The sequence below is a fragment of the Protopterus annectens genome, chromosome 2.part2 (genome assembly GCF_019279795.1).
Source record: "Protopterus annectens isolate FY-2018-M chromosome 2.part2, PAN1.0, whole genome shotgun sequence".
In the NCBI taxonomy this organism is placed as follows: Eukaryota; Metazoa; Chordata; order Ceratodontiformes; family Protopteridae; genus Protopterus; species Protopterus annectens.
Window position 1 is genome coordinate 344,981,508 of NC_056730.1, and position 23,646 is coordinate 345,005,153.

Consider the following 23,646-nt stretch of genomic DNA (forward strand, 5'->3'; position numbering starts at 1 on the left):
GATATAAAAGTTCAGTTACAGGCTTGCTGTTCCTGAACTGTTTGAAAGTTTCTGTGAGGCCATTTTTGCTTGGGCTGAAGGAGGGCCTCTCTGTTCATCAGTGGCAGTGACTAACATTGAGCAGCTTCCCTGCCCCCCGTAGAGGTGGTTACTGACTTGAAACTGTAGTTTTATTGGCCACTAGGGGTCATTTCCATAACTCCTTCATCTTCCTCTCTTAAAACCTAGTTGCCTCGTGGTTTGAGCGTCTTCTCAGGCTTGTTGGCTGTTGGTGAAGCACCCTCCAAGAGGAAAAAACGCTGAGAGAAGGGAGCCACTTTTGAGATTTTAAGTATTTTTTCTCTGTTTATTTGCTAAGTTTTTCTGCATAGCTGCCTAGCCTGAGCATTTTCTGGCTTGTTAAACTTGATTTCTGTATTAGTAGCTGTATTTAGAGCACAACCAAAAGCTGTTTGCTGAATTTCCTGTTTGCACTTAATTTTAAATCGTTTTTTTCTTAAAACTTGCATATTTTCTGTTCTTGACCTAGCACTCTTGTGTGGGTCATTTACTGCACTGTTATAACTTGATATTACTTGTGAACCTCTGCTATCTCTGTAAAAAACAAAAACAAAAAAAAATCTTGCTTTTTTCCCACTTTTCTGAGAGTTAAAAAAGTTCAGTTACAGGCTTGCTGTTCCTGAACTGTTTGAAAGTTTCTGTGAGGCCACTTTTGCTTGGGCTGAAGGAGGGTCTCTGTGTTCATCAGTGGCAGTGACTAACATTGAGCAGCTTCCCTGCACCCCGTAGAGGTGGTTACTGACTTGAAACTGTAGTTTTATTGGCCACTAGGGGTCATTTCCATAACTCCTTCATCTTCCTCTCTTAAAACCTAGTTGCCTCGTGGTTTGAGCGTCTTTTCAGGCTTGTTGGCTGTTGGTGAAGCACCCTCCAAGAGGAAAAAACGCTGAGAGAAGAAGGGAGCCACTTTTGAGATTTTAAGTATTTTTTCTCTGTTTATTTGCTAAGTTTTTCTGCATAGCTGCCTAGCTTGAGCATTTTCTGGCTTGTTAAACTTGATTTCTGTATTAGTAGCTGTATTTAGAGCACAACCAAAAGCTGTTTGCTGAATTTCCTGTTTGCACTTAATTTTAAATCGTTTTTTCTTAAAACTTGCATATTTTCTGTCCTTGACCTAGCACTCTTGTGTGGGGTCATTTACTGCACTGTTATAACTTGATATTACTTGTGAACCTCTGCTATCTCTGTAAAAACAAAACAAAAAAAAATCTTGCTTTTTTCCCACTTTTCTGAGAGTTAAAAAAGTTCAGTTACAGGCTTGCTGTTCCTGAACTGTTTGAAAGTTTCTGTGAGGCCATTTTTGCTTGGGCTGAAGGAGGGTCTCTCTGTTCATCAGTGGCAGTGACAAACATTGAGCAGCTTCCCTGCCCCCATAGAGGTGGTTACTGACTTGAAACTGTAGTTTTATTGGCCATTAGGGGTCATTTCCATAACTCCTTCATCTTCCTCTCTTAAAACCTAGTTGCCTCGTGGTTTGAGCATCTTTTCAGGCTTGTTGGCTGTTGGTGAAGCACCCTCCAAGAGGAAAAATGCTGAGAGAAGAAGGGAGCCACTTTTGAGATTTTAAGTATTTTTTCTCTGTTTATTTGCTAAGTTTTTCTGCATAGCTGCCTAGCTTGAGCATTTTCTGGCTTGTTAAACTTGATTTCTGTATTAGTAGCTGTATTTAGAGCACAACCAAAAGCTGTTTGCTGAATTTCCTGTTTGCACTTAATTTTAAATCGTTTTTTTCTTAAAACTTGCATATTTTCTGTCCTTGACCTAGCACTCTTGTGTGGGTCATTTACTGCACTGTTATAACTTGATATTACTTGTGAACCTCTGCTATCTCTGTAAAAACAAAAACAAAAAAATCTTGCTTTTTCCCACTTTTCTGAGAGTTAAAAGTTCAGTTACAGGCTTGCTGTTCCTGAACTGTTTGAAAGTTTCTGTGAGGCCATTTTTGCTTGGGCTGAAGGAGGGTCTCTCTGTTCATCAGTGGCAGTGACTAACATTGAGCAGCTTCCCTGCCCCCCATAGAGGTGGTTACTGACTTGAAACTGTAGTTTTATTTTCCCTTTTCGGTCTATTCCTGCTTCTTTCCAGCCCCTGCTATCAAGCACGCTTTAACGCATGTTAGCTGATGCGGAGTTGCCACTAGAGCAGCATCGGGCAGCGCCGGTTAAACTCTTTCTGGCTCCAGAAAGTCTGTTCTTCAATTTTTCCATTAGAACTGCTCTGTTAGGAACCTAAACAGTTTACACCTACACTAAAAAGTGCAGCACTTGTTCCAAATAGCTTTTTCTTCTCAAAAGCTCAGCACTTGTCTTATAAGCATATCCCTTGTCTTATAAGCATTCTCTTTGCAGGTCAAGCACTCCTATATTATACAAATCTCTCACTAGCAAAACCCCCAGGAGTGCCCACTTCCCTGCTAAGCCCACTACTTTTCTGTCTCATACCAACTCATAATTCTTTCTAGCATGTCGAAGGGTCAGATGCTGGCGTCCTCTCCTGCCCATTTGGTGAATCTGGGAATTCTGAGACAATGTTACAATTGCCTCATGTACACGGACAACCATCTCCTCCTCCCATGTAACACTAACACTTGTGAGAGATGCAGCTATTTAGCCAGACTGGAGGCTGAGCTCTCTCAACTCAGGACTGGCAAGACCAGGCAGGAGGAGAAGGCAACTACACACACCACAATACCAGTCTCACATAACTCAACCACACCACTGAATCAAACACATAAACACACTAAGACATACTCGGAGGCTCTGAGTAAAACTTTACCTAAACAGCAGAGGCCTCCAAAGCAGACACCCAAGCAACTGCAAACTCAATACACCACACAAACAACACATAAACAACAAAATCAGTGTGCAAAGCAGTCACTGCCCTTAAGGCCAAATACAACACCAAACATACTTGTCATAGGTGACTCCATAGTCAGGCACACTGACGTCCCGCTCACCAGACTGAGTAAGGAGAAGGTCACAGTAAGCTGCCTGTCGGGCGCTAGAATCCGCCACATAACACAAGCACTCAGGTCTCTCAACAGCAGGTACAAGTACGACTGAGTCATTGTCCACGCTGGTGTCAACGACCTGAGACGTACCTCCTTGGACTACATGAAAAGAGACATTGAGGAGCTCTCTGATTATGTAGCCCAGGCAGGTATGACCCTGACCTTGAGCAGTATCCTACCTTCACCTAGAATGATGCCACAATACAGTGATAAGATGATCAGCTTTAATAATTGGCTTAAATTCTGGTGTCATTCAAAGGGGATCCAATGTCTGTCTGCCTGGGATGACATGCTGGACAAGCCACGCTGCCAAGGGACGGCTTGCACCTGTCACCCTAGGCTTCGGATATTGGCAAAGGCTCTTGCCACCCCCATAGTGCCTTTTTAGGCAAGGCTCAAATTCTAAACCTACCACCCTAGAACACAAAAAGTAAAAACTAAGGGTAATGCTGCTCAATGCCAGAAGTCTCAATCTCAAGATGCACGCACTCAAGGCCCTTCTCAGTATGGAGAACATCGATGTCTGTGCTGTGACAGAAACCTGGTTCAAGGCTCCTGAGAGCACCCCAGCACTAGCAGGTTTCACCTCATATCATGCGTTCCGGCCCCAAAATCCGGACTACACCAAGAAAGGAGGGGGGGTGTCCATATTCATAAAGGATACCCACACCTCAAGGTTGGTGGCAACGCACGATGCATCGGAGACCATCTTGGTGCAATTAACCATAGGCAAGACTGCTCTGCAATTTGTAGCATGTTACAGGCCACCCTCTCAAACTCAGGAACCTCACATGGCCTTCCTGAAAACAATGGAGGGGATAAATGTATCTCCAAACACCATCATACTAGGTGACTTCAACTACCCTAATATAGACTGGGAACACTACTCAAGCCCAAACACTCTAGCCCAAAGGTTCCTGGAGTTCATAAACTCAAATGCCATGGAACAACTAGTCACCATCCCCACAAGAGGAGAAAACATACTTGATCTCATCATCACGAACATGGGATCACAATGTTCAACACCGAAGTATACCCCTCACTGGTGAGATCAGATCATAAACTAATCTCGCTGGAGGTCCTCATCCGCCCCACCTGAAACAAAAAAAGACCACAGTGAAAAACTTCTCAAAAGCCGACTTCACACTTCTAAAAACTAGTGTGGTCTCCTTTAAGGCCCTGAGCCGGTGGTAAACATTACTCAAACCGCTGAATCACTTACAAATGCCTTCTACCAGCACCTACAGGACTGCATGGATCAGGCAATCCCAAACAAAACTAAGACTCTTTGTACCAAAGGCAAGCATCCAGTCTGGTGGACCCCAGCCATAAACAAGCTCTACAACAAAAGGAGGAAGCTACTACAAGATAGAGCAAAATCCTTGAAAGGTAAGACACCTTTGATCATTATAGGTAAAAAACTAAGAGCTCTCATAAAATCATCCAAGGCAAATTTTGAGAGAAAAATCGCCAAGGATTCAAAAGACAATCATAAGGCCTTCTTTAGCTATGTTAGAAACCTAGGAGGAAACTCCCAGATATGCTCAGAATTAGTTCAAAATGATGTGAAGATTACTGAACCTACACACATTGCCAACATACTGGCTGACAGGTTCAGTGCAAACTCCCCCCCTCCCAAAAGGAGAGATATCTATACCAGAGGATTGTAGCCCCCCAAACATCTCCAACGCCCAGGTGAGAATTGCTCTCTCCAAAGCAAAAAACACAGCATCCGTGGGACCGGATGGTGTCCCCGGCTGTGTGCTCCATGAACTCAATGAGGAATTAAACCCGCAGTTAGGACAGCTGTTTAATCTTAGCCTCACCTCAGGATACGTACCCAAGGAGTGGCGCACGGCGACTGTGGTCCCACTTCACAAGGGCGGTGCCTCCACCGACCCTGGAAATTACCGTCCCATTAGCTTGACAAGCCTTATCTGCAAAGCCATGGAGAGGATCATAATGGAACTCATAAATAAAGACATAGGGAACTTGCAGACTTTGGATCCAACCCAGTTTGGCTTTGTCAAAGGCAGATCATGCCTTTTAAACTTGGTTGACCTTTTCGAGTCAGTCACCAAGGCCATTGATGAGGGAAAGGCAGTCCATACAGCCTACCTTGACCTGGCAAAGGCCTTCGACACAATACCCCACTCAGGTATCATCAAAAAACTCATCAGCTTGAATGTAAACCCATACATCACAAGATGGGTTGCAAACTGGCTAAGTGACAGAACCCACAGGGTCAGAGTTGCTGGAGCCATGTCAGACTCAAAGCCTGTCACAAGTGGTGTCCCACAGGGCTCAGTCCTGGGTCCACTCTTGTTCGGCATCTACTTTTCTGAAGTACAAGCAAACACAGGAGGGTTATGGCTGACAAAGTTTGCAGATGACTGCAAACTGGGCGCCATAGTCGAAAACACATCTGACACAGATATCCTTCAGAAGGGCCTCACAGAAATGGATAACTGGTGCCAGAGCCATGGCCTAAAGTTAAATGCCAAGAAATGCATAGTTATACCCTTCAGGAAAAACAAGGTTACCCCTAGCTACCATATAGGTGGCAATCCACTGAGCACAGAAGAAGTCATCAGGGATCTGGGGACCCAGGTTGACAGTAGCCTTTCGTTTGACACTCATGTTGCTAAAGTAGTTAGGAAAACCTTCTACATTGCCCACCTGATCATGAAGGGATTCACATCTAGATCAAGGGAGGTCATCGCCCCTGTACTCATCACTCATTAGACCTATGATTGAGTACAATGCCCCATTCGGAATGTATCTGACCAGACACCTGCAGCAGCTGGAAAGGCCCCAAAAGTTCCTCACCAAAAGGATAAAGGGTCTCAAAATATGTCTTATGCTGCCCGACTGAAAGAACTCCAGCTCTATTCAGTCTCATACCGCTTGCTCAGAGGTGACCTGTGCCTGACATATAAGGCCATGTCAAACCCTGATTTGATGAATATGCTTCACCTCAAAAATCTAGATCCCTCAGAACCACAAGGGCGGAGACTTAAACCTTGACACGGTTATTAATAGGACATGCTGGAGGGACAGATTCATCACCCAGAGACTCCCTATGCTGTGGAACAAAATCCCGGTACATGTGAGGCAGAGCACCTCGCTGGCCTTGTTCAAGAGGAATCTTGACCAATGGATGGGGGATTGCAGATATACCCCAGGGATTACTTCAGTGTCACTGCTTGACAGAGGCACAGCAAAATAATAGGCATAGTTTTATTCAAACTAAAGGGGTGGCGAAAGCCAAATAACTATGGGCTAGGCTTATAAATGCCCTTGGGCAGATAGCCTAGTATGAACCTATGAACCTATGAACCTATGAACACTAAATGGAAATTACTGTCATTTCAGTACACAATGGATACCGAAATACAATCATGCAGTAGCTCTCAGGAGTGCAAGTGTAAGGATAAGTAAATGTAGGCCAAGAGATTCAGGAGCAGACAAGAAGAGGGCAGACTACAACCTCCGACCCTTATTGCAAAAGGCAAACATCTCAGCACAGTGCTAAACAACAGTATGGCAGCCAAAGTTTAATGAAACTGTGTATTAAATAAATAAATAAGTATACACACCACGAACACAGGAGAAAGGCACATCCCGTGCCCAGAAGCAATGCACATGGGTGTTCAGGTATATGATATAAGCAATATATGGACAAAAAAGGAATCATGAATGATGCAAATCATCAACATAGTATATTCACTAAAGAGCCACTGAATGTTAATGTAGTATGTGAAGGACATATGCTAATATACACCTGTCACAGTACTGTACAACAACCTGGGACAATAACTGCCAGTACGTGGCACATGCAAGGTAATTGAGACAGTGGGACAGTATGACCCAGAAATGTTACATAATTTACAAAATGAAGGACGTCATGTTGTTGAACAGCAGCTATCAATACACAAATGTGTGCAATACATACACATGAATGACGTGCAAATATACACACTTGACTGACCTCATTGTCTCATGTGATAAAAATGGGGATAATATACCATGTGAGCTGCTGTCATCCCTCATACGTATAGACAGTAACAACACAAGTAGCACAAGTGTATCACTGGCATTATGTTAACAGTAACAGTCATATCTGTCACATAAATGGCCAGAGTATATCAGACATAGCAATGCTATACTGTGATGCACTGCATGCATAGGAGTGCACACACATACAGACTGAAGGAGTCGCACCCCTGCCTATATGGAGCAATGTATGCAGTATTGACAGTATGTGATGATTATGTAAATAGTAATGGTAACACATGAATTATTTGGTATTGTGTGTCATATTACAGAAGCAAGATAAAGCCACAAATGACCCAATATGTGCAGTGCATATTATGATGTATGAAAGAAAAACATGAAAGCAATATGGGATATCTGCACAAGTATGCTTATGCTATAAATATTTGAATTTGGAAAACACCATGGTGGCAGCATTACAAAAGGAAGTTGCACATGCAATACTTACATTCCCGAGGGACAACACTGATGGGGTCGAACATCACAAAAGATATCTTTAGCAATCTACCAGAAGGAGTCACCATGTCCTGAAAGAGTTACCCAAGATATCCCTCACCTGTGTCTAGAAAATGTCTGTCATTAGGCCCCAGATTTGGTTTCAAACATTATTTGCTTGGACTGGTGGTGAACATTCTTCCACTGAGCCATAGGGTCAATGCCACATGCGGGCCCTGGTCTTTTGTCATCATCATCTCTGTCTCGGTCATCATCCTGACCTTCACAGTCTGACTCACCTAGCAATAGTCTGTTGCACTGTAATCATCATTATACAATTAGTAATCTGGCATGTTTCCCACGCTCTGTCACATTTGAACACAGGAACAAAACATTTTCCATAAATATTAGGTTTTAATGTAAAACTAAATGAATAAATAATATTAACTAAATGAATAAATAAAAAGCATACAAAACGTATACATTCTACATATTGTAACTGTTTTATATGTGATGTTGCTGTGTGGCTTTATCCAAGTATAACACCTTATCTGATCTTAAGCATACATCCAGTCAGTAATAAGGAATGCATATGCCAGTTAAAATACATCTCCATTACATATTTATATAGGTATACGTGATATATTTTGTGTGACCCTGTGCAATGTGTTACTATGAAAGGTCTGTTACAAAATATGACAGTAGTCATATGCTTATATATTGTGTAACAAATTGCAGATTAAACTGTGCACAGTAAATGGTACTGAAGATTATTGAAGGCCATGGGAAGGAAGTCACTCTCACAATACTAGCAGGTATAAGGATGTAATACACATGGCAAGTTGTCTTAAGTACCACATCTATCTCCTGCTGCACAGTATTCATTGACATGTGTTATTTATCACAAACAGCCTTAAAAGCAGCTATCTGAAACAACTATGTATAACTGTAATGACATATGTGGATCAACCTACTGTAAAGAGATTATCTGATATGCAAGGAACAACATCAAGACTTATGAAACAGAACACGTGTAGTGTTTGCACAATGCCCATCAAATTATGATACATTTGTTGTGACAACATAACAGTCACCAGATCCAGATTATAAGGTTTATTTATATACTGAATAACAAAAGACACAAAAGACACAAACTTGTAATAATAACAAGTGTAATGTTATGATTCTGGAACATTCTAAAAGTCATAATAGTCAAATATTGATTATATAAATAGAAGGCCATCTCAGTGTGTTCATTATACGTCATTATGTTACTCTGGTACACTACATGGCACGCAATAATCAAGCTATTAGACATATATATATATATATATATATATATATATATATATTATTATTATTATTTGTGCATTCACTGATGTCTCAGCCTTAAGTATGAATGCAAAACGTGTACATCAGACATATCTCTCTCTCTCTCTCTCTCTCTATATATATATATATATATATGTGTGTGTGTGTGTGTGTGTGTGTGTGTGTGTGTGTGTGTATATCATTAATTTGCACATATTCCGCATACCTTGCAGATGTATTATGGGAAATCCTTTCAAAACATTAGCATGCCTGAATGTTATAAGTCTACACATCTAAGCCTGAAGATTCAATGATGTTGCAAAGTCATACCACATACTGTTGTCCCTCCACTGTTCCTCAAGCCTGTGCATATACTGTAGGCACATGACTCTGTACCTAGAATGATCTTCAACAGTTTCAAACAGAAAGAACCAAAGAAGGATTGCTTAAGCTGAGTACATAATGACTGCTATGTATAAAAAATAATGAAGAAATAGTTATCAGTAGATTTTAGCAAGCATTGCCATACAATATTATATTACATTTTGCTTATTCAGTTATTGATGTTTTGCTCAAAGTGTCATGCACACATGAAGATTATTGCAGACAAAGAGAAATAGTCTAGATTTAAACCTACAACCTATACTCTTACTACAAACCAGACACCCACCTGCTTAACTAAGTGATTTTTTTATGTCTTTCCATGACTTCTTGGAAGTCAAACAACTTACAGCTATGGATATGCAGATAAGCATTATACATACTAACAGTTGTGCCAATCTAGGATGACATTTTGTCAGCATACAGACAAACCTAGCCATCTGGACAAAGACCTACACAGCCACATTTCCAACTCTCATAGTTTGCAAGGAAACATTTGCCTACACTTGCAGCACATAAATACCTATTAAAGGAATTACTATACAACTGTGTTATTTAAACCTACACACCAACACATGAACATTATGCAGGAGATTAGTCAATTAAAAGAAGTAATATATTATAACAGACTGTAACTGTTTGAAAAATTGTGAGATTATTGACATACGGAATATTCAAGTGTATAATTTACCAGCATTTAGTAATGTTAACCAGTCTGAAAGGATGTTTAAAATGTTTGTGATGTAATAAGGCCATCAAAATTATGAAGCCTGATGAAGCCCGATAAAGGGGGAGGGCTTGTGCAAAAATGAGGGTGATTCTTTCTGGCACTGCTTATAAGCCGAGTTCATTGGATCAGTTTAATGGGCTTATAGAATAATTAGGGGTGTGCGTTGAATGATCTCTTTATTGAGGGCAGTATTTCATTGAGTAAACATAACTATTTATCGGTTCACTCCCGCATTACCCCTACTATTTTTGACTTCCCAAATTGCATAAAAGCATTGAACAACCCCCCATGTGTCCAATAGTGGATGCTAGAGATTCCATCACATTTCCCTTAGCAAAATTTTTTGATATTAAATTGAAGGGTTATGTGATGGCAGAGCCCTTCATTTGTAAGAAGTCATGGGCATTTTTGGATAAATTTAATCAAGTGGCATATAAGGATGAATATATTTTTATAATGGTCAACATAAAGGATTTATATTCAGTCATCCCACATAGACTTGGGGTGGAGTGGTTTTGTGACTACTTGTTTGCTAAAGGGGTCCCACAATTGGAGCTTAATTTGTATGAATACCCATTAAAAATTGTCTTGATGAATAATTTTATCCTTTTTGACAAGGAATTGTTTCTACAAAAGGAGGGTATTGCAATGGATTTAGCATGTGGGGACTGTATGTTAATATTGTAATGCTTCAATGGGAGAAGTTATACTTGTTTAATTCTAGGTTTTTTTAGTACTGTGGACTATACACAAGATTTTTGGATGATTTATTTCTTTAATGGGAAGGCCCAAAAGATGAGATTTAATTATTTTAGAATATATTAATGGGACAATGAATTTTCTGAAGTTCACCCACTATGTGAATGAGGAGAGGATCTCACTTTTGGATGTTTTGCTTTGTAAGGTATCAGGTTAATAGTATGTTTATTTCTTCAATATTCAGGAAAGAAACCTTCTCAGGCAGTTTTCTTCACTTCTCCAGTGCTCACCCATTTAAACAGAAGTGGGCTGTCCTAAAGGGACAATTAGTATGTGCAGTCAGAATGGTATCAACATTTGATTTATTTCAGGCTGAATGTGATGTATTGAGGGGAATGTTTTTAAGGCGTGTTCACCCCTCCAGGTTGGTTAACGAGCTTATGCATGAAGTTATGAATAAAAGGGAAAGGGGGTTCCATAAGCACATTCTGGGTAATGTTGTTTCCCGGGTGGGTGACACAGGACCCCGAGGTACCCTGAATGCTGGGGCCATGATTAGAGATATTTGATCTGATAATGCCACATCATGGAATGGGGCAGTGACTGTAATAGTGATATAAATAAATATAAAAGTGACTTCATTTCTACATTTAGTAGCTCAAATAGGAAAATAAATGATGTCTTTGTGAAGAATGGCAATGTGTTGAAACACGACAAGGAGATTAGGGGTAAAATTAGTAATGGACCAGTTATTATTTACCTGAGGGGTAATAATTTAAAGGATTTGTTTGAAAAAAATATTGGGTCCATTGTAGATGGACAGATGAAGAAATTTGTTTTTTGTTCCTATTGTGTGCACATTTTGGAGATAGGTGAAATTACAATTAATGGTTATAAATTTAAACCTTCTGGTAGGTTTACTTGTAATACAGAGAAAGTGGTGTATTGTGCTTTGTGTACTGTATGAATTGCACGTTTCTATATTGTAAAAACATAAAGAAAATTTAGGAGCCATATTTATGAGCACTTGAGTGATATTAAAATTAAGAAGGACACAAAAAGTGCTCTGTCTAAACACTGTATTGAATGTGAGAATCATATTTTTAAATTTTTTTGAATTAGAAGCCCATAATGTTAGTGACAGAGGTGGGGCATGGCCGCTGCTACTTGAAAAAAGAAAGAGTTGGTGTGGCAACTTGTATGAACATTCCATAAATGCATTGAAATAGCTATACCAAACAGAACCAAGATGCTCCCCTCCAAAAAAAAAAAAATCAGGAAGCCAATCTGGTGGTCCTCTGCCATTAATAAACTCTACAACAGAAGGAAGAAACTGTTGCATAAAAAGGTGAAATCCCAAGACTAGAAAAACTCCCATATTAGTCTGAATAAAAAGTTGAGATCCCTCATCAAATCCTCTAAAGCCAGCTATGAAGGCAGAAATGTGGCAGACACTAAAAACAATCACAAAGTCATCTATAGTTATATCAAGATATTCCACGGCAATACCTATATTTGCTCTTAGTTACTGCACAATGGTACCTCCTATACTGAGCCAACAGATACTGCCAACATACTGGCCAACAGATTCAGTGCAAACTTTACCCCTCTCTCCCCCCTAAAGGACCAATCACAATACCAGAAGAATGCAGGCACCCAGCATTACTGCAGCACAGGTTAAAGCTGCATTGTCTAAGACCAAGAATACAGCTTCCATGGGACCCAGTAATATCCCTGGCTGTGTTCTACATGAACTTCAAAGCAAACTGGCACCACATCTCTGTGTCCTGTTCAGTCACAGCCTCACCTCAGGCTTTGTCCCTACTGAATGGTGCACTGCTACAGTCATCCCTCTCCATAAAGGGGGAGTGACTACAGACCTTGGGAATTATCGTCCTATTAGCCTGATGAGTCTGATATGTAAAACTATGGAGTGCATCATCATGGACCTGATTAACAAAGATAAAGGAAATCTCCAAACTCTAGACCCCATGCAATTTGGCTTTGTGAAAGGGAGATCATGCATGCTCAACCTGGTTGACTTCTTTAAGTCAGTCAACAGGGCTGTGTATGAAGGTAAGGCAGTGCATACAGCCTACCTCGATCTGGCCAAGGCCTTTGATACCATTCCTCACTCGGGAATTATTGATAAACTCACCAAACTAGGCATCGACTCCTATATCACTAGGTGGGTTGTAAATTGGCTCACAGATAGAACACAGTGGAAAGTAGCTGATTCCAAGTCAGACTGCTGACCAGTCATGAGAGGAATCACACAGGGATCGGTCCTGGGTCCTCTCCTGTTCAGCATCTACTTCTCAGAAGTCCAGGCCAACACAAAGGGACTCTGGCTGATCAAGTTTGCAGATGACTGCAAGATGGGAGGCATTATTAACTTCCCAAGTGATGCAGACATCCTACAGGAAGGTCTCACTGAGACCAGTGACTGGTGTCAAAACTATGGCCTTAAGTTTAATGCCAAAAAATGTTTCTTCATCCCCTTTGGTAAAAACTCAGTTCCTACTAATTACCACATTAGTGGGAGCCCAGTGAGCACTGAAGGTGTTACAAGAGATCTGGGGATGCAGGTTGACAGCAACCTCTCCTTCGACAACCACACTGCCACTGTGGTCAGAAAATCCTTCTATGTGGCGCATCTCATTATGAAGGGTTTTGCATCCAGGAAGAAAGAGGTCATCATCTCTCTCTGCTCTTCCTTCATTACACCAATCATTGAGTATAATGCCCCATTTGGCATGTACCTCACTAAACACCTGCAACAGCTGGAGAGGCTACAGAAGTACCTCATGAAGAGGATCCTAGGCATTAAACACATGTCCTACACAGGCAGATTCAAAAGACTCCAGCTATTCTCTGTCTCATATTGCCTACTTAAAGGCAATCTTTGCTTGACTTACAAAGCCTTGTCTGACCCAGCCCTGTTAGAAATGCTACATCTAATGAAATCCCAATCCCCCCGCACCACATGCTCCAGAGACCTCAACCTCATTAACACAATCAACAGAACATGCTGGAGGGACAGTTTCCTCACCCAGAGACTGCCCATGCTCTGGAATAGACTTTTCATGCATGTCAAGCAGAGCACGTCGCTGTTCTCTTCAGGAGAAATCTTGATGAGTGGATGGGAAATAGAAAGTTCACCCCGGGGATCACTCCAGAGGCTCTACTTGACAGAGGCACTGGGAACTAATGGCAGGTGGCATGATGCCAGGGTACGTCTATGGGTTAGGCTTTAAAGACTCCAGGGCTATAAGCCTAGTGCACACCTATGAACTTATGAACAGGCTTAATGCAATGCATTGGCCATGTTTAAATGAGCAGGATTCTTTAACCAGTGTTTTTAAAACTTAAACCTTTGATGAGATGATTTTTCTTTTGGGGTGGGGGTCTTGTGTACTTTATACACACACACACACACACACACACACACATATATATATATATATATATATATATATATATATATATATATATATGTATATATATATATATATCAACCTGTGTTCCCGAGTCTCACACCACTGGCTTGGAATTCAGAGGGATGCTATCAATATTGTAAATTTTAGGAAATTCCATTTTGCCAAAGGGAATATTAATGCATTTTTTGCATTTAGTTTTAGACTATGGCTTTGGCACCTGTCATTTGTTTGTGTTAGCCCTTCTTGTATTATTTTGACATCATTGGGGGACTTAATGATTGCTCCCTGTTTGCAATCATCAGCAAACTTGGTGAGCCAAAGGCTGTCTACTTTGGCTTGCACTTCTGAGAAATAGATGCCAAACAGTAAGGGACCCAGCAGAGATCCCTGTGTTGCTCCACTAGTGACAGAGTGTGTTCATGGAGTCACCAGTTTTGACAGAGTGTGTTCTGTTGGTGATCCACTTGGCTACCCATCTAGTAATATATAGGTTAATCCTATCTGGGAGAGTTTCTTAGTGAGAAACATTGTCCATGGCTTTGCTGACATGCTCAAAGAAGTCTACCAGGTTTAATAAGCATGATCTACCCTTAATGAAGCCAAACTAGGTTGGGTCTAGTTTTTGGAGGTTGCCTATATCTTTGTTAATAAGGTTCATGATCATTCTTTCCATAGTCTTGCAGGTGAGGCTGGTTAGACTTATGTGCAGGGGGATTACTGTTGCTGTTCTCCATTCTGCAGGAACATAGCCAGTTCTTAAGCTATGATTAAAGAGAACACCAAGTGGGTCTGCTATGTCTTGTTTTACATTGTTTAGCATTCTTTTACAAAAACTCACTCATATTTCAGTCATGATGATCTGGATTGGTCTTACTTGAACTGATGAAAGCAGACATGGATTATAAAATACTCTTTTTATTTTTAAACATTAGGGTTGACTCATGCATGTATTACTCAGTATTCACACATGCAAAAGTATACTGAAAATGTTTTTAGAAGCTTTTCAGATAATGGAAAAATACGTAGTCATTTGCAGCCTAAGCGCTATAGGTGTAAATGTATCACAACTGTGCTAGAATTGTAAAAATATGTACTGTATAAGTTACTAAATAAATACAGACTTTCCAGTTGTGATATGTAGTACTCATTTATTATTAGTATATGTTAGTATAGATAAGCCATGGTGGTGCAGTGGTAGCATTGTCACCTCAAAGCAAGAGGTTCTCCCGTTCGATTCTCGGCTGTAGCTCCTTCTGTGTGGAGTCTGCATGTCCTCCCTGCGGTCGAGTGGTGTTTGAAAGACATGCATAGAATGGGCGTGTCTTCGCTGAATGTTGGGCATCAAGCTGGCACCTCAGCAACTTAAAAATCTACTGCCAAACATTAGAGGACCAGAGTTCCGCTGTGGCGACCTCTAACTGGGAAAAGCCGAAAGAAGAACAACATATGTTAGTAGAGATATTGACAACAATGCTGTATATAACAATCTTTATCCTAATATGTTTGCATCTCTTTCTAGTTGACATATAGCACATATTTACATGATTAACAGCATGTTATCTTGGTCCTCCAGCATTAATTGCTACATTACACATTTCTTTGTTATCTGCCATTCCCACATGCACAGGTGTGTCTCTGTATATATACCTGTGTTACTTATGGCATTTTAATATGGTACCGCACATGCCTCACCCAGAGCATTCACTGCACTTCTGTGGACCTGTTTACATTTTGCATCTACATGCTGACATGTAGTTCCCATGTGTGCCTTATGTGACAGATCACACACACACACACACACACACACACACACACACATGCACATATACACACACACTCATGCTCACACATATATACACATGCACACACATGCACATACACACACACACATGCACACACACACACACATATGTATATATATATATATATATATATATATATATATATATATATATATATACATGCACACACACACACACACACACACACACACACACACACACACGCACATACACACACACACACACACACACACACACACACACACACACACACACACACACACACACACACACATATACACACACGCACATACACACCTGTGTTGCTGTATTCCAACACTGATGCATTCTCCTTGTGTGTTGTGTAGTCACTGTCATTGATGCTCTGCCTGATTGAACATATTCTTAACTCTGTCATGTTGTAGCAATAACCTCTGCATTGCCTTATGTGTGACATTCCATGTCAGACATGGGATGTGAGCCTCATTTTTTTAATTTTGACTGGTCATAGGCATGTTTGTAATTGGTCATGTTGCTGTATGCTGTGATGTACCCCACTGTTATACATCATATAATGCTATGTGTGAGACATAAGTGTTTGTGTACAGCACCCTGATTTTTGTTTATGTTTGTGCTGATATATTCCCATACACTACATGGATGAAAATTTCCTGTGGCACTGGCTATTTTACTGTCACCTTCCCATGTGTGTTACATGTATGATGATATTGTACTTGCACTACCAGATCTTCTGTTGTGCACACCTCAGACATGCAATACATTTGCCTGTGCAGTCCTCTCTGGTGATATACCTTGCAGGGAGACTTCCAGAGGTGATGATTCCTTGTATACATGCAGATGTGTTCCTTGCTGAGTATTTTGTATATGTTTTTACAGGTATATCATTTGCTTCTGTTGAGTATGATGTTCAATGTGGACAACTGATTATGTCTTTCCATTAGTCATGCTCTGTACTCCTGTTGTGGGGAAACATATGAACATCACTATTTATTCTGCGCATATTTTTATGTGTGGCTTGTCATGACTCAAAGGTGCGTGTCAGATGCTGATGTGTTTCCTGAGCTAGGACATCTGGCCACATCCTCCGTCACCCATACCTACTTCTTCTCATCCCTGTGCCCTCCTGATCATCCTGTGGCAAAGGTTGTTAGTGTAGGTCACCTACAACTGTGGGTGGCAATCGACCATGTTTTGATGTTACCAAGTTGTGAAGCATGGCTCACGTAGTGACCATCTGTGACATCTTTTCTTGTGCATATTGGAGTACACCCATGGATGTGCCTGGACATATAAATCTTGATTTCAGCATGCCAAACACATGCTTGGTGATGTTTCATGTCACTGTGTGGGCTCTGTTGTAGTCATCCTGAAGGGTTAATGGGGCTCTGCATGGTGTCATTAGCAAAGGCTCCAGTGGTTACCCGCAGTCACTTGTTTTCAGGTGAATGAGAAGGAATATTTGATCATCTTTCTTCCTATGACAATATCTGTCTACTGCTTACTGTACAGTGGTGGTCATGTACTTACCTAGTAAGACCCTATCCAGTATTTTGCCATATCAGAAAGCAGACCTCAGGGCTCTTTCCTCTCATGTTGCTGTATCATGCTCACTATCTGTCTGTTGCCATGATATTAGCAATGAAGCCACCTGCAGTGCATACCACCTGACAATTGAGAGATGGCCATCAGCATCAGGTACAACTGGTGTCTTGACATATCTGTGGGTGCAGTCTATTGCACCAAGAGAATGAGGGAAGTTGGCTGCAGCATAGAGCTGTTGCATAACATTTCTGTTCTCCATGGCTCTTGTAGGGAAGTGGGTATACTAATCTACCTTTGTGCACATTACTGATAGGAACTTTGCGAGAATACAACTGCCAGCTGTCTGGAATAGTCCTAAAATATCTCCCATATGCTGCTGAAATGTCCCAGGGCCAGTATAGCTATACTCAGGAAAACTTTTATTTCTTCTGGTACTGGATTATGCCAAAACTATGAACATATATGTGTGTGTGGTGCACACATCCTGCACCATCTCTCTCTCCAGTCTGTGTCTATATATTGTTTCCGGTTCAGACAGCTGCATTAAATGTCCTTTTAGAAAGTTGTCAGTGAAGTACTGTGTCTTTTTTGAATTTTATTGGGTGGACCTGCTTCATTTTGGAATCCAGTGGGAGGGGAGTATGTCTACATTGAATAGATAATTACTTGGACTTGTCTTAATGTATGCTTTAGCATACTTTATGAAAGTGCATCCTCCACTGGTGTTCTTATGTCTTCCTTCAATGTGCTGAGCTGTCTGCAACTTTCTTTTCCTATCTGTCCCTCAGACTGTGATTTTCTGCTTAATCTATTTCAGCGTCATGGGTTATAGAACCAAGCAGGGTTTTAGTCTTTAACACACACATACACACGTACACACACACACACACACACACACACACACACACACACACACACACACACACACACACACACACACACACACACACACACACACACACACACACACCATATATATCTATCAGCAAACTAGGTACTCACCACAGGATGTCTTTTGGTATAGGATTTACGTGGTTGTTGTGCAATAACACAGGAAGATTGCGCAGTGTCTGAACAAAGCACCCCATATAAGAAATGAAGTGGAAAATCCAGTGCTGTGAGGCAACAAAGCTAACTGCTGAACATTAATTGGGATGACCATAAAAAGACACTATAATAAGCTAACATGCTGCCTGTATTCTGGCAGTTTCCAGACAGAAGAAAAAAACAGAAATTCAATACATCCTTTAAAACACTTCAAAACTATTAAATTCTTACATCGGTTAAAGGTATAATGTAACCATATATGGAGCTGTTCTACTAATATCACTGTAAATCAATGTTGCGCCTGTCATAAAACATGATTGTTAACTTTACCATGAGCATTTTCTCAGTATGTATTATACACACTTGTCAATACAAAGGGTTTGTGAATCTTCCCATGCAGTGTGTAAAATTGTTTACTAACTACCATTTCTAGTACTGTGACATGACTAATGTAACACGAATTGCTACCTTCTTATTAAGTTCAGAAGTAGAACTGTTTTTGAGATATATATATATATATATATATATATATTTCCAGTTTTTCTTGATTTACAAGATGCTACACTAGTGTACAATGATAAAATAGGACATATTTTTTCTGTTGTAGTCACTATATATGCTTTTTCTAACCTTAAACTCTCTTATTTCAACTTTTTGCAAATATAATGTACATTTAATTAACTATATTGAACATCTTTCAGCTTTTCTCACAGTTTTATACTTGGAATATTAGGTTTCAGGGTTGGGACTGTCTAGCAGTTTAAAACAGAGATTTAAGGTTACAAGATGTTGATGAACCACCAAAATGACTAGATTTATCTAGTTGTCAGGTAAGTAAAAGAAACAGTAAAATGCAAGTGATTGAGCTTCTGCCATAGACTGACTAGCAATCTGGTTATTGTACGACCCAGATCTCTTGGCTTAATGCCCCTTGATATAAAATGCTTCTGTCTCATATAAGCAGATGCACCAGCACTCTTGTACCTCATGCAAAATTAATGATTTTTCACCAAACTGATGATACAGGGCTCTGCTCCTGCACATACGTTAGGCACTGAATAGAAGTGCAAGAAGTGACAAATCCCACAGGCTGTTTAGTGTTGTATTCTTAGCTACTCTTCCTGTTCCTATCCCCGGTCTAACTTACTTGCCCCTTTCATGATGCATTCTAACATTCAGCTTCAACGCAGTGATTTAAAAAGACCAGCAATAGCTCCAAATCTTTTTAGTGAATTTTCCCCTTCGTGTGCACATTGTAATATAATCTCATCTGACTCCAGACACAAGGCCCACATGCTTACAGAGCACCAAACAAACTGTGCACTGCTCGTGTTTGAAGTGCATGAACTGATAAATGAATAAATAACAATAATTCAGACTCACATTATCTTCTAATATTTAACTCAGGCCACTACGATTGTAAATCCTAACTCGTTAGTTTCACCTTTCACATCAGTATGTTGAACTGTGACTGATTCCACAAAGACTGACCCTAGAGTTTCTAACCTGTGTAGAGGTCATCCATGTATTTCTACCCATGTTAAAGTCTGCATTTTTTTTAGTATGGCCAGTAGATCCATGTTCTTACAAGATTGATAACCACTTATTAAGTGCCCAGAGTTGGCTTTATCCAGATCATATCTGTAACACTCACTGTCTGACAAAATAGTGGAACTCGGCTGATGTACAAACTGTGTAACATCAGTACTGTTGAGGATATAGGTAGCCATACACTCCAAACATATATCAGGAAAGTAATGCTCCTTTTCTACATCAGTATGTATAATATACAGTTCCTTTTCTTGACTGATGCCTGTACCTCACTTTCGATGTTTGATTTACTTTTGATTGACTAGTTATATAATCTTTTCCACAAAAATATATTGCACTGTCTCAGTCTGCAAAATAACTCACTTCCAGTTATTTGAATAGAAATCAGGTTAAATGTATGAATAGTGTTGTTCAGAAGAATGGCAAGAAAAAATAAATTATATTCCTATTCATACAAACAGTAGTGTTTCAGAAACAAGGGGATAGAGAAACAAAGGTGTCAGTGAGAGAGAGAGACAGACAGACAGATAGACAGGCAAACACAGAGAAGCATTGTGCCCTCTGCCCGGTGTTCAACATTCCATAAGTGGCCTCATGCAGATTATTTAGCAGCATACCTGCTGCACACTATAAAAATCATGGCTGCCTATTTCTGTTTTTAACCTGCTTCGGTTGTACTATCTACAGCTTTCCATATTATTCACACATCATTGCTCTTAACCTGATAATTTCCCAGAATAAAGCTGTGGTCTTATTTTAAGTCATCAAACCCCAATAATGTGCCTCAAATAATTATACACATTGGCAAAAATAAGCCTAAACAGTGACATAAGATTCTGTAGGCTTGTGCATCATTGCTTCTGTATGCACAGTAGTGTCTACACTGAGATACTGTATTAAATAATACATAGCTATCATAATAAAATACATTTAACTCTGCTTTGCATCAATAAATTATTTTTATGCAGCTCACTGAGCTGTTCCAAACCTTCACTGATCATAGACTCACATTCTAGTGTTTCCTAGGCAATCGGCCTTTTCAGGTACTTCTATTTTAAAGAGATTATTTTACATTCTGGGACTCTGTAAACATATATCACAGCTGTGCAAGAAACCTTGAAACAGGCATTTAAATACTGAAGATGAGAAATTGCAAACCATGTTCTGTACCAATAAATACAGTAAATGAATCAGTTGGATTAAGGTACTAAACCATCCTGTATCTGTGAACTGTATATCTTTGAAGAAGTGAAATGACTGATTATTTTCTTGAAGAATATTTAAAATTATTTCTATTACCTTCTCAGACAAGTTTTTTTTTAATTCATCCCTAGTGACTGCACAGTAGGAATGGAAAGCCATGACAATTCCATGTTATAAAGGGAAAAGATCAGCCCCTAGATTGATGACAGGTCATTTAGTTTGCATTGCAAGCCTGTATCTGTAAAAAGAAATAACATTTTTAATCATTTCAAATGATTCCTACATTGGCATTGCTGACTGTAACTCATTTTCGCTAAATTATGTAGCAGCATGTTATAAAGAGCCCTATACACATTCCGTTAACTTTTATTTATTTTGTATCAATTTCTTGCTAATCATACAAAGTGCAGTCTGCCTATGAGTATTATTTTCCTGTGTCCTGTCTAAATTTCAAGTATATGATGTTCATGTTATACTAAAGATAAAATGTGGTGTGATACATTTTACTACACATATGATGTAAACATTCAAGTTATGTTAAAGATAAAAAATGGGATACAGGTGCAGTTATCTTATCATGTTTTGTTTCTAGGGTGAACCCGGATCACCAGGACTCTCTAGCATGCCTGTGAGTAAAAACATTATTGTTTCAGACTCAATATATATGGCACTGATAAGTTCACACTGTGCATTATACTTGTTTAGAGTTCGCTGGCATCCTAGTCTTTGAATAATGATTTCATTTGACATTGTTTATGATCCAGCTGATACTTGATTTAAAACGTTCATTTAAAATATTATTTGTTGGAAAAGGAAAGAAAAGAATTACAGGCAGTTTGATGGTAGCTAAAAGGGCCGAATCTCTCCATGATTTAAAGTATTTACATTATGGAGACAGCAGCAGTACTGTCTTAGAAGAGGAGGAGATAAATGTAATTTAATATGCATGTCAGAAAGTGTACATAAATGATTAGAAAAATAGTTAAGTCTTCATAATCATACTCCGAATGATAAACAAAGTGAAGGTATTCCGCTTGCAAAATTCGTACTCTTTTTCAACTGATGAATAATCGACATACATATTTCCGCCGTCATGGCTCATTTTATTCTATTGCATGGATTTCGCCAGTATCAAATATTACAAAGCTAAAACTACAAGCAGTGTGAAATAAACAGTTAAAACAGCTTGCACCAAATAACAAAGCACCCTAATTTTAGGGTGGAGAGGTTGCAAATGCAACAACCAGTTTTTTCCATTGTGTCATTTACCAAGCTTGTACTTTGTTCAGGCCTTCAGTTTTCATGTAATCTGGGACAGTAATAGTGATAAAATTAATTGCCCATGCAATACAGCTGTGTGAGTACCTTGTCCCCACATGGCTTTGTGGAGTTTTATTTTCTCACATATCTTGTACCCAAGCATTTTTTCCTTTGAGTCCCTGTATCGTCATTACATGGAGTGGGATCATACAGACAGGAAAAATAGTGAAATGGAAATATACACTTTCAAGGATGTATTGGTGACAGTGAATATGTCAAGGGTGTGTAATGTTGACAGCTGTTTAGTCGACTGCATATGGTTGACAAGGCACTTTTTTCATATGAGAGATCAACAATCCCCTGGTAGGGGAATATTCCCTTTCCCCAGAGACTGTAGAAACTTGGAGTAGGTATATGCAATTAGCAGAGTGTGTAGGAACACACCCTCCCCCATGAGAAACAATGTTTTACTTTTTTTTTAAGTAGGAAATTGCATGTGCCAAGGCTGTTTGTCTGTACATGCATTGTATGGTGTTTCCATGTTTTTAACCATATGAGTTAAATAATTAGGCAGTCAACGTTGGGGGTTTTTGTTAATGTATAGTACACATATCGATAGATATAGATATAGAGCTAAAAGGTGCTGGGTGGTAAAGTACCCCAAGTGGGTAATACAGCTTGTTCCACTGAAAAACACTTAGTGCTGCTTTTAAGTTTGTGTGTTTTTGTTAATTTTTGGTGCTTGTCAGCTAGCACTGTCATGCTTTTCATAGTTGAGTGTTTTAATCGCTAGTAACTAGAAGTTACAGTGGTTCTAGTCAGCATACTTCACACAACTTCTGTGTTAAAGACATTAAATATAGGTATGTAAAATGTACAATGCAGATACAGGCAGATGCTCAATCACCTATCCATATGTTTCACTTCCTCATTAACTGGCTTGTTTGTGTGTGTGTGTGTGTGTGTGTGTTTTAATTTACCTTAGTATATTTATGTCATTTTTCTTATTTTATCATATGCAACCTTTATATTTTCAGTGTTCTCATATTATTCCTTTTGTGAATGTCTTTTAGACTAAGACATACTTTCTTGCATGAGTGCATGAATGAAAATGACATA

General features: G+C 39.7%; 1 protein-coding gene across 1 annotated transcript in view; it reads left to right on the forward strand.

The window, feature by feature from the left end:
• The window catches only part of COL19A1 (collagen type XIX alpha 1 chain), a gene marked incomplete in the record, with an annotated part of 3,251,042 nt that overhangs the window by 1,291,709 nt on the left and 1,935,687 nt on the right, over positions 1-23,646 (forward strand). Inside the window, 1 exon segment of the mRNA XM_044063894.1 lies at positions 21,860-21,895. Within this exon segment, the coding sequence (XP_043919829.1) occupies positions 21,860-21,895 (36 nt within the window).